This window comes from Salmo salar, chromosome ssa09 (assembly GCF_905237065.1).
Source record: "Salmo salar chromosome ssa09, Ssal_v3.1, whole genome shotgun sequence".
In the NCBI taxonomy this organism is placed as follows: domain Eukaryota; kingdom Metazoa; phylum Chordata; class Actinopteri; order Salmoniformes; family Salmonidae; genus Salmo; species Salmo salar.
The window spans coordinates 27514908-27528242 of NC_059450.1; the positions used below are offsets into that span (position 1 = coordinate 27514908).

The window sequence follows — 13335 nt, forward strand, 5'->3', positions numbered from 1 at the left end:
TGCGGTTTGACAATAACTGATTAGGGTATATCCTCTGGCGTGTTGATGCTAATGTGTTGATGTTCTCTGTATCCATAGCAGAATGATTTGCAGTGCATGGCGATCGAACAGGTTTCCTGTTATATTCATCAGAGGTATAGGGAGGGTGAAGTCTGTGAATCCAAAAAATAGTAATTGTACAGATGGTTAACAAAACATGCACCTGACAGTATCGTACCTTGGTTTTTGTGGTGAATGTGAATGAAAAAAAAAAACTTTTGATAATGGTTTTCATACACATACCTTGTCCATAATATAGAGGCCTATGGGATATTCATTGACGAGGTAATGTGATCTGCATAACATACCAATACCGATTGACATACCTTTGTATGCCTCCTTTTCTGTATACCTGCAGACACAAAAGTGAGCAGTTCAGGCATCTGCACCCAAGCCTTCAACATATTCTTATAACCTACATAATCTTACCTCTTTGTTGATTGATATACATTGAATTGTGTCCATTTTCTGTTTTAGAAAGATTTGCATACATATGAAAAGATAGATCATCATAAAACAATATCAATTTAGATCATACAAGGGACAAACCTTCCCTTAAATTGAGATCTTTACATTTTTCAGTTAAGTGGCTGCACCTGCTGCCCTTTCAAATCCAAATGTTACAGTTGGGGAGTTAGGTTCCTGCACGAACCCCCACCAACTAAAGAGGTTCCTCGATAAACCCCACCTATGGGGTTCTTGGAAGAACCTTTTGGGGGCCATTTTCAGTGGCAAGAACCCTAAGGTTTTTCAAATAAGAACCCTTGTTGAACCCCTACTTTTTAGAGTGTATCAAGATAGCTAGCATGTTAATGATTCAAGTAACCAGTTATAATGTCAAGTAGAATTTTGCATAACTCAATTGACTAATCAAGATAAAATCGCAGAGAAATACTTTTATTTATACATTTATTTGTTCTGAATGTCATCTAAAACTTGGATTAATAACAGCAAATTATGGCAGGTATACAGGTGATAAATAACCAATAAATAACAAGCACATTGTTATACGATTCCACAAATGTCTTGGCTACACAACAGTAATTTCACAATAATTTCAATTACACACAAGGCAGTTTATTAAATCATTAATATGGTAATTTTGCCCTTTCTGAATAGTGATGTGGGCATATTAAACTAAACGGAGAAAAGATGAGAAAGAAATCATATTAGATATGTCAATAAAAACAGAAATATCTGTTTAGGCCATGTCTGATTTGTGTGTGCGCTGGTGGGTTTTTAGATGAGACGCTTGTGTGAAAGTCTTCTCACACACTTTACACTGGAATGGCCTCTCGCCTGTATGGGTGACATAATGTCTCTGGAGTTTGGAAGGAGTCTTGAAATCCTTGAAACAAATTGCACACCGATATGTGCTTGACTGAGTAACCTCAATTTGATTTCTTGAGTGACATTTATGGAGCTGAAGATCCCTTTCTGTTTCAAAAGATGTGATGCATTTGTCACACTGAAATGACATTTGAATTGGTTCACTCCAGTAATGATCAAGCCTCTCATTTTGGATAACATTATGATTGTCTGCATCTGCTATGACTTGATTGGTTTGAAATTCCATTTGCATAGAATGCATGTGAGCCCCCATTTCCTGTTGCAATGAATTATGACCTGTCATCTCATTGTTTAGGGCATGTCTGTGAACAATGAGATGAGTAGCAAGTTCAGATGGGGACAAGAAATTACTGTGACACTCAGTGCACCAATAGTCCTCGCTTTGTCTACTCCCAGATTCCATGTTATCATCTGGTAGGCTTATGTTTTGTATTGCCACAAACCTTGGGTCTCTTGCCTCTGAAGAATGACCTAAACTCTCATCAGTGACTGAGCAGTGATCAGAACTGTCTTTGTAGGACTGTGGCATGTCTCTCAGTTTCTTTCCTTGAGCAGAGGCAAGAGTTTCATGGTCAGGGTCCCTAAATGTGCTGTTATCCTGGACATCACTACATGTTTTAATCTCATGTGTTCGTCGTTCATGACTTCTCAAGTGGCAAGGCTGTCTGAAAGTTTTAGTGCATAAACTGCATTTGAATGGTCTTATACCAGTGTGTATGAGAAAGTGTCTAGACAGTTTCGATGGAGTGTCAAAGCCCTTCTGACAAATCGTGCACAGGTGTGCTTTTCTTTTAGCACAGGTCACCTTGTTTGGTATGGACTGTTTCGAAGTGCTGTTAATGTTGTTGTCTTGTTGTGCCTTTGGTTGATTATTACAGGTATCCTCAAAATTGTCGTGGAATGGTCTCCATTCATTCACATCATTTGAATGGAATGGCTCTGCTTTCATAGAACTCGTCACAGGAACTTGAACACAGACTTTAGGGTACTGAAGTTGTTGCGGCCTTCTTACTTTCATTCTATTTCCCTGTCGAGAGGCAGGTCTGAAGGGTCTCCACTTGTGAGTTCCCTCGTGAACTTTCAGGTGTGTGGCCTGTCTGAATGTTTTTCCACATGCCAGGCATTGGAATGGTCTCAAGCCAGTGTGTACAAGGTTATGTCTTTGTAGTTTAGAGGCAGATGGGAAATATTTTAAACATAGCAAACACTGGTGTTTTGTATGGCTTGTACTCCCCACAGAGATGGCGTCAGCACCTTTCAAAGCCAATTCTGGACTTGTACTCAGGAAAGGGGCATCATTAACTTTTCCTGTTGACGGCATGGCTTGATTTTTCAATTGCAAGTGGCCACTTTGATTCAGTGTTGTTTCTGGTGGCATTTGGAGAGGGAGTGGAGGATTGGATAGGGAGGATGTTGAATGCTGAAACCAATGCATTTTCCTATTGCTTTCATTGTGTTCACAAGCAAAAGTACTGCCTTGACCTGACTGTTTCTCTGTAGGGGACTTGAGGTGAACGTTCCTATCAGAATTGTGCTTTTCAGGAAGCTTTTCCTGAAATTGGACACCCACTGGAGACTCTTGGTGTTCAGTAATTCGACGTGATGGAGGTCTAGAACGTGGAGCATATCTTTGCTTTCCATTTTTGGACCACAGATGAGTGTGGGAGTGGATCCTCAAATGTGTTGGCTGGCGAAATCGCTTCCCACACATGTGGCACCCAAAGGGTCTTTGACCAGTATGGGTCAACATATGCCTCTGCAGTTTGGATGGAGAAGGGAAACATTTAAGGCATGCAAGACACTGATGGTTCAGTTGCTGATTCTTTGCTTTCTGGCTGATCTTACGTTGGCTGCTGGTTTGACCAAATACCGGCGTCTTCAGGTGAGATGTTGCAGTTGATTCAGGTTCCTGCAGAGCGGAAACTGGAAAGTCTTTATCATCTTTCATATTCAGCTTCCAGTGCTCTGGTTTAACAATAATATTGAGTTCAAGGGCTTTCGATTCATTAGGCTCTGGAGAAGTCATCCCTTTGTCTGAATTTTGGTAAGCATGTTCAGTCTTCGACACAGACACGGCACTCCTTGGATCATCCACCTGACTTGTGTTCTGAGATTCATCTTGGTTCTTATGACTGACTTGGTGCCTCTTTAAATGGGTCGAAAGACGGAAGGTTCTGCCGCAAACACGGCACTGAAAGGGTCTTACTTCTTTATGCATCATGTAATGCTGCCTGTGTCTAATTGAACTGCTGAATGTCTTTGAGCAAATGCTACACTCAAATTGACTGGTACCAATAGCATTCGGCTCTACTTTGACAGGAAGCGAAGACTTTTCTAACTTGTCCAGGTGCTGCGTGGCACCGACGCTTATTTCACACTGTAGTTCCATATCTACATTTGTATTCCTAGCATCTATTCGCTTTTCTTTTTGTTTTGTACACACATTTTGGAGATTTGATTTATTATGCGAGGCATATAGGTGGGTTTTCAGGTGTGACACCTGCCTGAATGTTTTCCCGCAGTCCTCACAGGAAAAAGGCTTCTGGCCAGTGTGAGTAAGAAAATGACGCTTTAGTTTGGATGGAGAACAGAATGTTTTTGAGCAGGTTGGACATTCGTGGTTCACCCTCATTCTACCTCTGAAAGAGCTTTGCTGAGACCCAAGCATGGGGATAGTCTTAGAAAATCCAGTAGGCCTGCGTTCATGTATTTGAGAGTGCATTTTCAAATGGGCCCTTAGTCTGAAGGCCTTCCCACAAATGTTACACTCAAAAGGTTTTGGCTGACTGTGAACTGGTAAGTGCCTCTGAAGCTGGTGAGAGGAACTAAAACACATCAGGCACACTGTACATGTGTAGACATCGTCTGTGTGCCATGCACTGTTCTCCATTCCATCAGAGCCGATCATGTTATCTTGCAGTAAATCTGTGAAGAAATGGCCTCCTGGCTGGGTGTTTTGTTGGCTGCTAAATAAACCATTATCAGCAGGTGGGATAAGTTCAGGTTGCGGTTTGATCTCTGAGGCTGTAGTGTACATCTCTGGTGGTGTCCTCTCCATGGTCCCATCTCTTTGAAAATATGCTGCAGGCAACAGTGGGGTATCTGTAATTAAATCATGTCCAGAATTCTCAAGAGATGGATCAGGGTTTGTAGGTACTGGTATAGTATGTTGCAAACTGTCTGTGGGTGGACTCCAATTGTGGTAATTCCCTGTGTGGGTCTCGGAGTGCTTCTTTAAATGTACAGATTGTCTAAAGGCTTTGCCACAAACCAAACAGGTAAATGGCTTTTGGCCTGTGTGTATGAGATAGTGTCTCTGGAGTTTAGAGGCACTCGGGAAACCTTTACAACAAACGCTGCACTGATGCATTGTCGTCTTCTTCGTTCCTGTGATGTTCGACAAATGCTTGATGATTTTCTTTCATTGAGCAATCTAGGAAAAAAGATCAAATATGTTTAAATACAATATTGATGTGGGTAAATACACATAGAATAGGATTAATGTATAATTAATTGAATAAAAAACAACGGCATTCTTCAACCTAGCATGAGCAACAAAAAAATGTTGCAAATCCATTCATGGCTCTTTTAGCGCGATTTTGTAATAAAATGTCACCTGATCAGTAAGTACAGTAAGTAACATAAAATAGGCCTAAATTGAGACGTAGCTAGCCTAAATTGAGACGTAGCTAGCTACATATTACGGGATAGCTAGCTAACGTTACATTCATAGCTATATATACATCAAACTCCTATGTAACATAAAATAGGCCTAACTTGTAGTCAACACATATTAGGACTGAGTTAGTTAGCTAACGTTACATTCAAGCAAGAATGACAAACTGAAAAGGATAGCGCTACTAGCTAGCTTAGCTAGCTAACCTTACCTAATGTTTAATTTGCCAGTTTCACCTGGATAAATGTTTAAAATAGTCACCATGCACGAGTCCAGTTGATGGTAATTCTCAAGAATAAGAAATACAAGTAAAATTGATGCTAGTGCGGTACAAAAAACGACGAAAAATTTCAATTACGTGAGAACAATGTTCAAAATCAACAACAACTGTGTCCGTCTCTCAATAACGCTCGGATGGAATCAGTATTACTTATTTCAGGTTCCCACACTGCTGTTCTGACGTCTACCGTAGTGGCAGTATCTATCTATGAGGTTTATCCGAGGCGCTAGTAAAATAAATAAAACATACATAAATAAACTTTGCGGAATTCCACTACCAGTTTGTGGTGTATTGTAGTCAACGAAGTGCACAGCAAATTGTTTTATATTAGTTTTGAATACCTAAAAACGTTTTCAAAATTAAAGCTGTTATACAGTGAGGGAAAAAAGTATTTGATCCCCTGCTGATTTTCTACGTTTGCCCATTGACAAAGAAATGATCAGTCTATAATTGTAATGATAGGTTTATTTGAACAGCGAGAGACAGAATAACAACAAAAAAATCCAGAAAACACATGTCAAAAATGTTATAAATTGATTTGCATTTTAATGAGGGAAATAAGTATTTGACCCCCTCTCAATCAGAAAGATTTCTGTCTCCCAGGTGTCTTTTATACAGGTAACGAGCTGAGATTAGGAGCATACTCTTAAAGGGAGTGCTCCTAATCTCAGTTTGTTACCTGTATAAAAGACACCTGTCCACAGAAGCAATCAATCAATCAGATTCCAAACTGTCCACCATGGCCAAGACCAAAGAGCTCTCCAAGGATGTCAGGGACAAGATTGTAGACCTACACAAGGCTGGAATGGGCTACAAGACCATCGCCAAGCAGCTTGGTGAGAAGGTGACAACAGTTGGTGCGATTATTCGCAAATGGAAGAAACACAAAATAACTGTCAATCTCCCTCGGCATGGGGCTCCATGCAAGATCTCACCTTGTGGAGTTGCAATGATCATGAGAACAGTGAGGAATCAGCCCAGAACTACACGGGAGGATCTGGTCAATGATCTCAAGGCAGCTGGGACCATAGTCAACAAGAAAACAATTGGTAACACACTACGCCGTGAAGGACTGAAATCCTGCAGCGCCCGCAAGGTCCCCCTGCTCAAGAAAGCACATATACATGCCCGTCTGAAGTTTGCCAATGAACATCTGAATGATTCAGAGGACAACTGGGTGAAAGTGTTGTGGTCAGATGAGACCAAAATGGAGCTCTTTGGCATCAACTCAACTCGCCGTGTTTGGAGGAGGAGGAATGCTGCCTATGACCCCAAGAGCACCATCCCCACCGTCAAACATGGAGGTGGAAACATTATGCTTTGGGGGTGTTTTTCTGCTAAGGAGACAGGACAACTTCACCGCATCAAAAGGATGATGGACGGGGCCATGTACCGTCAAATCTTGGGTGAGAACCTCCTTCCCTCAGCCAGGGCATTGAAAATGGGTCGTGGATGGGTATTCCAGCATGACAATGACCCAAAACACACGGCCAAGGCAACAAAGGAGTGGCTCAGAAGAAGCACATTAAGGTCCTGGAGTGGCCTAGCCAGTCTCCAGACCTTAATACCATAGAAAATCTGTGGAGGGAGCTGAAGGTTCGAGTTGCCAAACATCAGCCTCAAAATCTTAATGACTTGGAGAAGATCTGAGAAAGAGGAGTGGGACAAAATCCCTCCTGAGATGTGTGCAAACCTGGTGGCCAACTACAAGAAACGTCTGACCTCTGTGATTGCCAACAAGGGTTTTGCCACCAAGTACTAAGTCATGTTTTGCAGAGGGGTCAAATACTTATTTCCCTCATTAAAATGCAAATCAATTTATAACATTTTTGACATGCATTTTTCTGGATTTGTTTGTTGTTATTCTGTCTCTCACTGTTCAAATAAACCTACCATTAAAATTATGATCATTTCTTTGTCAGTGGGCAAATGTACAAAATCAGCAGGGGATCAAATACTTTTTTCCCTCACTGTAGATTATGTGATTATGTATTTCATGTGTATGTGCTAATATAGTAGCCCAATTACTTACTGCCTAGAAAGTAATTTTTATATAAAACGATAACCAAATGTGCAGGAACAGCGTCCAAACTCTTCCGGTATTTCCCTTCACAGACCCAGTTAGTGGGGACATTCAGACACATCCATCAAATCCATTTGTTTGGACATGGATTCACATTTGAAAACCCAAGAAACACACTTTGAAGATTTTATTTGTAATAGGATTATGGTTGGCTTAGCACGCCAATTGTGACACAAACTCTAATTATACAGCCTCATCTCTGGACTTAATTTTAGTGCAAATTTAAGATTCTATCCACAATCCAAATCTGCTCCGAACTCATTGAACTAACCTGTACATCAGGACATTGTACACTGACAAAATCAGCCATATGCGTTAGAGCTGCAATCTGACCTTATTAATTTACAAAAAGCCCTGGTTTGTTTAAAACTTGTACTCAATGCAGGCAAGACTAAATACATGTTGTTCTCTAGTTCTCGCAAGAATATTTAAGATTGATTACGTATTTATTCATTGGATGGTTCTCCCATTGATCGGATTCCCACCAACAAATATCTGGGCATTTGGATTGACAAAGACTTCATCTTTAAAAAACATATGGATGAGCTTGTTGAAAAGCTAAGATTTCAAGTGGCTTGTTTTTTTTTAAATATATAACTTGCCTCTCCCTAAATAACAGGAAGCAGATTGTACAGTCAAATTTGTCACATTTATTTAACTATGCAAGTCAGTTAAGAACAAATTCTTATTTTACAATGACAGCCTACCCCAGCCAAACCCTTCCCTAACCCAGATGACACTGGGCCAATTGTGAGCTGCCCCATTGGACTCCCAATCACAGCTGGTTGTGATAGAGTCCGGTATTGAACCAGGGTCTGGTGTGATGCCTCTAGCACTGAGATGCAGTGCCTTCGATCGCTGTGCCACCCTGGAGCCCAAATGTCCCAAATACAAGAAGTGTAGACCTTACTGTGAAATGCTTACTTACAAGCCCTTAACCAACAATGCAGTTCAAGAAATAGAGTTCAGAAAATATTAAATAAATCAACTAAAGTAATTTTTTTAAATAAAAGAAACACAATAAAATAACAATAACGAGGCTATATGCAGGGGGTACCGGTACCGAGTCAATGTGCAGGGGTACAGGTTAATCGAGTTAATTTGTAAACGTCGATAGGGGTAAAGTGTTTATGCATAGATAATAAACAGCGAGTAGCAGCATTGGTAAAAACAAAAGGTGGGGGGGGGGGCAATGTAAATAGTCCGGGTTGCCATTTGATAAATTGTTCAGCTGTTTTATGGCTTGGGTGTAGGAACTGTTAGGAACCTTTTGGACCTAGACTTGGCGCTCCGTTACCGGTTGCCGTGCGGTAGCAGAGAGAACAGTGTTTATTATATTTTTTTATTTAACCTTTATTTAACTAGGCATGTCAGTTAAGAACCAATTCTTATTTACATTGACGGCTTACCCCGGCCAAACTCAGACGATGCTGGGCCAATTGTGCGCCGCCCTATATGACTCCCAATCACAGCCGAATGTGATACAGCCTGGATTTGAACCAGGGACGGTAGTGATGCCTCTTGCACTGAGATGCAGTGCCTTAGACCACTACGTCACTCTGTAGCCACTCAGGTGACTGGGGTCTTTGACAATTTCCCTGCCAGTTCTTGAATATGGCGACACCATTTATCGGAATGCAGCAGCCACTACTCTTAAACCTTTGGATGCTGTCTATCATAGCGCCCTATCTCTGGTGATAGTTTTAATATGCATCACTGCATCCTGTATCAAAAGGTTGGCTGGTCCTTATTAAAGTCCCGTTGGTCACATTATTACTTTATTACCTTTGTTACAAAGCTCTACTGGACAAGCTTCCAACATACCTCACTTCGTTGTTTAAGTATAAAGACATTAGTTACTAAACACGTTGACAGGGTTGGTTAAGTCTTGAGGTTCCTCGGGACTCCACCAAATTGTGTAGATCCGCTTTTAGTTTGATGCGCCCCACTGCTGGAACAATCTGCAGATCTCGTTGAAATTGGATGTTCTGGTGCCGTTCAGGCAGTTTAGGGTATTGATTGAAGACCTGGTAGCTGAGAGATGCAGAATTTATCAATGATTGTATTTCAGATTTTTGTGTATTCTAACTGTTGCTTGTATTCTATAAATTGTGTCAATTGTCAAATGCAAGGCTCCCTGTTGAAATAAAGGTAAAACATGTATAATAAATACCTGTCTGTCAGAGGTATAGTTAGTCGGAAAAGGAGAAAGGGTTTCTAAGTTTTATTGGAAATACAATTATAGAAGTATATGTTTACCTCAGCCCAGGGTCAGATTTGGACTGGAGATCGGCCTTGGCATTTCAAACACAGTGGCCCATTTTTTCCCTTGAGGCCCCCAACGGCCCATTTTCTTCCTCTAGGACCCCACACCGGCCCATTTTCTTCCTCCAGGATCCCACACCGGCCCATTTTCTTCCTTGAGGGCTCTATTATTAGCCAGATAATTTTCATTTTGCACAAAACCCCCAAGTTAGACAGGCCTACTGGGCTAAAAATGGACCAGTCTGTCCCTGCCTCAGCCTCAACTTAGATGTCCCACATCCTGTAGTGTAAATAAAGATTAACAAATTAACCTAGTGGCTTTCTAGCGCTGGAGCTTTCTAGAAGCTTACTGTTTACTGCCTGCACTCAGTCACCCTCGGATTAGATGTTTGACTAAATACTTTAAGAGATGCAAAAATACACAAATGAATGGACAAACAAACTTTTAATGGAATTAACAACAAGGCCTCCAGTGAGCTCTACCAGAGCTGCTATTTGGCTGCAATTCATACAATCGGCCATAAGAGGGCTGCATACACCACACAATAACCTGCTTCATCATGAAGCCTTATAACGCATCATCTATAAATCAGACTGTTGCCATGGTTACTCCATGATATCAGTCTTAAAGAAGTCACTGTAAAAAATATGCAATAGTCTCTACAAGCCAAGTGGAAGTGGAGATAGGGTAACCACAGGAAAGTGTTGCTTACTTGACTTTTTACGGCACCGGTAGGTTCTGTTGCTTGTATTCAAATCAAATCAAAGTTTATTTGTCACGTGCGCTGAATACAACAGGTGTAGACCTTACAGTGAAATGCTTACTTACAGGCTCTAACCAATAGTGCAAAAAATGTATTAGGTGAACAATATGTAAGTAAAGAAATAAAACAACAGTAAAAAGACAGGCTATATACAGTAGCGAGGCTATTAAAGTAGCGAGGCTAGATACAGACACCGGTTATTCAGGCTGATTGAGGTAGTATGTGCATGTAGATATGGTTAAAGTGACTATGCATATATGATGAACAGAGAATAACAGTAGCGTAAAAGAGGGGTTGGCTGGTGGTGGGTGGCGGGACACAATGCAGATAGCCCGGTTAGCCAATGTGCGGGAGCACTGGTTTCCATCTCCTGACGCATTTCACGTGACGCACAATATCCAAACAATAGCCGAATGTAACCGAATGTTGTCGACCAAAGTGCACTCCCTCGCAATCAGATGGAAGTGCTTGTGAAATTTTCCAGCTGATTGCATTGGACAAAGTTTGGTCTGTGCTTCGGTTAAACTCGGCCATTGTTGACATACGCAAGTTGCTTGCGTTAGCATTGAAAATACAACCAGTGTACTGAAAGTCGGGTTAATAAACAATTATCTGTGGATACATATAAGAACAAAATCAGCAGACAACAGCTAAAGTACGTTCAAAGTTTATTCAACAGTCTGACATGTGATGGGACTGTTCACAAAAAGTGAGCCTACATGTTAAAGACCAGAGAGAAATATTCCATTCTCAGAGTCGTAGAGGCTACATAAAGGAATACATGGAAGCACCAACATGTCGGTGATACATGTCTTATATGATGGTTGCTGGTATTCACAGTTGTAAAAATAAAATACAAAACCTTTTTGGAAGAAACACAAATAAGAACACTTTCAAAAAGATTCAAAACATGACAATCGTATCAGCCACCATGGATTTTAAACTAGAGGCCACAGTGTCGGAAGCCCCAGAGACATCCTGACACGGTCTCCCCCACTGTATAAAACTGCCAGGGGGAAGGAAAACTGCGAAGCCAGCCTGGGTAGCCTGAAGGAGCTAGCACACAGTCAAAGTCCATGTGCCTGGCCACAATGACAAGGGCCGCAGGGTGGTACACTGCACACAAAGGACAATGTTAGCCACAACAATACCAGTTTGTGTGAGGGCTGGGTGCAGGTTTCTTGAGTAGAGGATGTTTTTTTTAACACAAAAAATAAAATGTCACCATGTCTTTATACATTTTTCTGAAGATACAATGGTAATAACTTTGAGCAGTTAACATCGACAAACACCACAGTCTGTAGATAAGGTTGCAAAATTCCAGGAACTTTCACTAAATTCCCTGGTTTTCCCGAAATCCCGGTTGGACGTAGCCCGGATCAGGAGGGAATAAGCAGGAAATCCAGATTCGTCCAATCAGGATTTCTGGAAAACCAGGGAATTTCTTGAAAGTTCCTGGAATTTTGCAGCCCGAACTGTAGCCCTACTGTATGTGTACAGCCATGTCCAGGGAAGTGACAACACGTCTGATGTCTCTGCTTGCCTGTCTGCATGTCCGAGACATAATTGTTTTCTGTGGTGATTGACAAGTCTGTCTGTCTGTCTGTCTGTCTGTCTGTCTGTCTGTCTGTCTGTCTGTCTGTCTGTCTGTCTGTCTGTGGCACAAAGTCTGACTGTGTGTGGCACCAAATGTTGTGGCTGGGGCATTCTGAAATGTTGCCACCATCCCCCGTAGGCCTACCACATTCAGATTAAAGGGTGTGTAAAAAAGGATGTAGGATTGTACCCACCACAAGATTCCTACCTCGGGGTGCCTACCCAAAGATCTGCTTGGTATTTCAGTAAGGCAAAGGAATGCTTTGGACTCACAGTTAAGAAATAAACTGAGAAGAGTCAAAACTTCTAACATGTGTTCAGCATTTTAGTGAGGATCTTATTACACATTTCTAAATTGAGTGCTGCTTTTATTCCATATGTGTGCCCTTGCATTTCCTTTAGGTAGGCTAAACCCACATGGTTAATCTTAACATGTACAGAATTTTATTGGTGTGTTGTTTTGCTCAGCCTCATAGATAATTGCTTGTTTGTTTTTGGGACCTTCAGGATCTGTCGGTTGCTTGTATTGTCAAATTTTTGATAAGCGCAATGAAAACCACAGATAGATGGGTTGAGATCAATAGCCCACTCTGCTCCATCCATCACAAGCACAATGGAGAGAATATAGCCTGAGTAAAGATGCATTCCAATTGAGCTCTTCAATACGGTTCAGGATCTATGAGAAAATAAATGTTCCAGGAGCAACACCATGGCATGGTTTTCTTCACACGCCACACACACAAACACCAGATATAGACTTGTTGCCAGACCCATCACACACACACACACACACACATTCTCTCTGTGTGGACACCTGCACTGCAGCTGTGTAGGCTAGGGAAACGACCGTCTCCTATTAACCAGACTGAGTTAGAATCGATGGGCAACGTAAAGAGGCTTCATCTTTTCAGGTGCTTGGTTCTGATTGCCTATTACACAATAATAACACGTTTCTGGCCCGCCAAGCATGAGGGAGAAAAACAAACATAACACCCGAAAAACAAATCAATGTATAGCTTTTCTGTCACACAAAGCTTTTATTATGGGTGTTAGCGTGCTAAGCGTAACTCTATCGCTAACAGCAGGAGATTCATGGATATATAGTAGCTCTTAGCTCGTAGTCCGGGATACACTGACTGCCAGTCTTTAATGTGCTCTGGTGCTCTGGCATGTGGGCTGTACTGTCCTGTACTGAACGGTAGATTTGTCTCATAAAGGCTCTCTCTGTTTCAGAGTGACAGCTGCTGGAAGGCTTGGTTGGAGGATACAGTGGATTACTGGC

At 41.5% G+C, this 13335-nt stretch overlaps 1 protein-coding gene across 2 annotated transcripts; it reads right to left on the reverse strand.

Annotated features, from left to right (window-relative positions):
- Positions 1-920: 920 nt before the first annotated feature.
- Positions 921-5526, reverse strand: LOC106611111 (zinc finger protein 770). Of its 2 annotated transcripts, none has more exons than XM_014210979.2 (2): positions 5327-5526; positions 921-4822 (listed from the first exon to the last, which is right to left on the reverse strand). In XM_014210979.2, the coding sequence occupies exon 2, from the start codon at positions 4757-4759 to the stop codon at positions 1241-1243; it is 3519 nt and encodes a 1172-aa protein (XP_014066454.2). In that variant the 5' UTR covers positions 4760-4822; positions 5327-5526; the 3' UTR covers positions 921-1240. The 2 variants fall into 2 exon arrangements, with proteins under 2 accessions (XP_014066454.2, XP_014066453.2); XM_014210978.2 differs by having other exon boundaries at positions 5277-5487.
- Positions 5527-13335: the final 7809 nt, after the last annotated feature.

Bases quoted from the DNA above. Each gene is read 5' to 3' on its own strand.
- LOC106611111 (XM_014210979.2), bottom strand. From the start codon at position 4,759: ATGCATCAGTGCAGCGTTTGTTGTAAAGGTTTCCCGAGTGCCTCTAAA.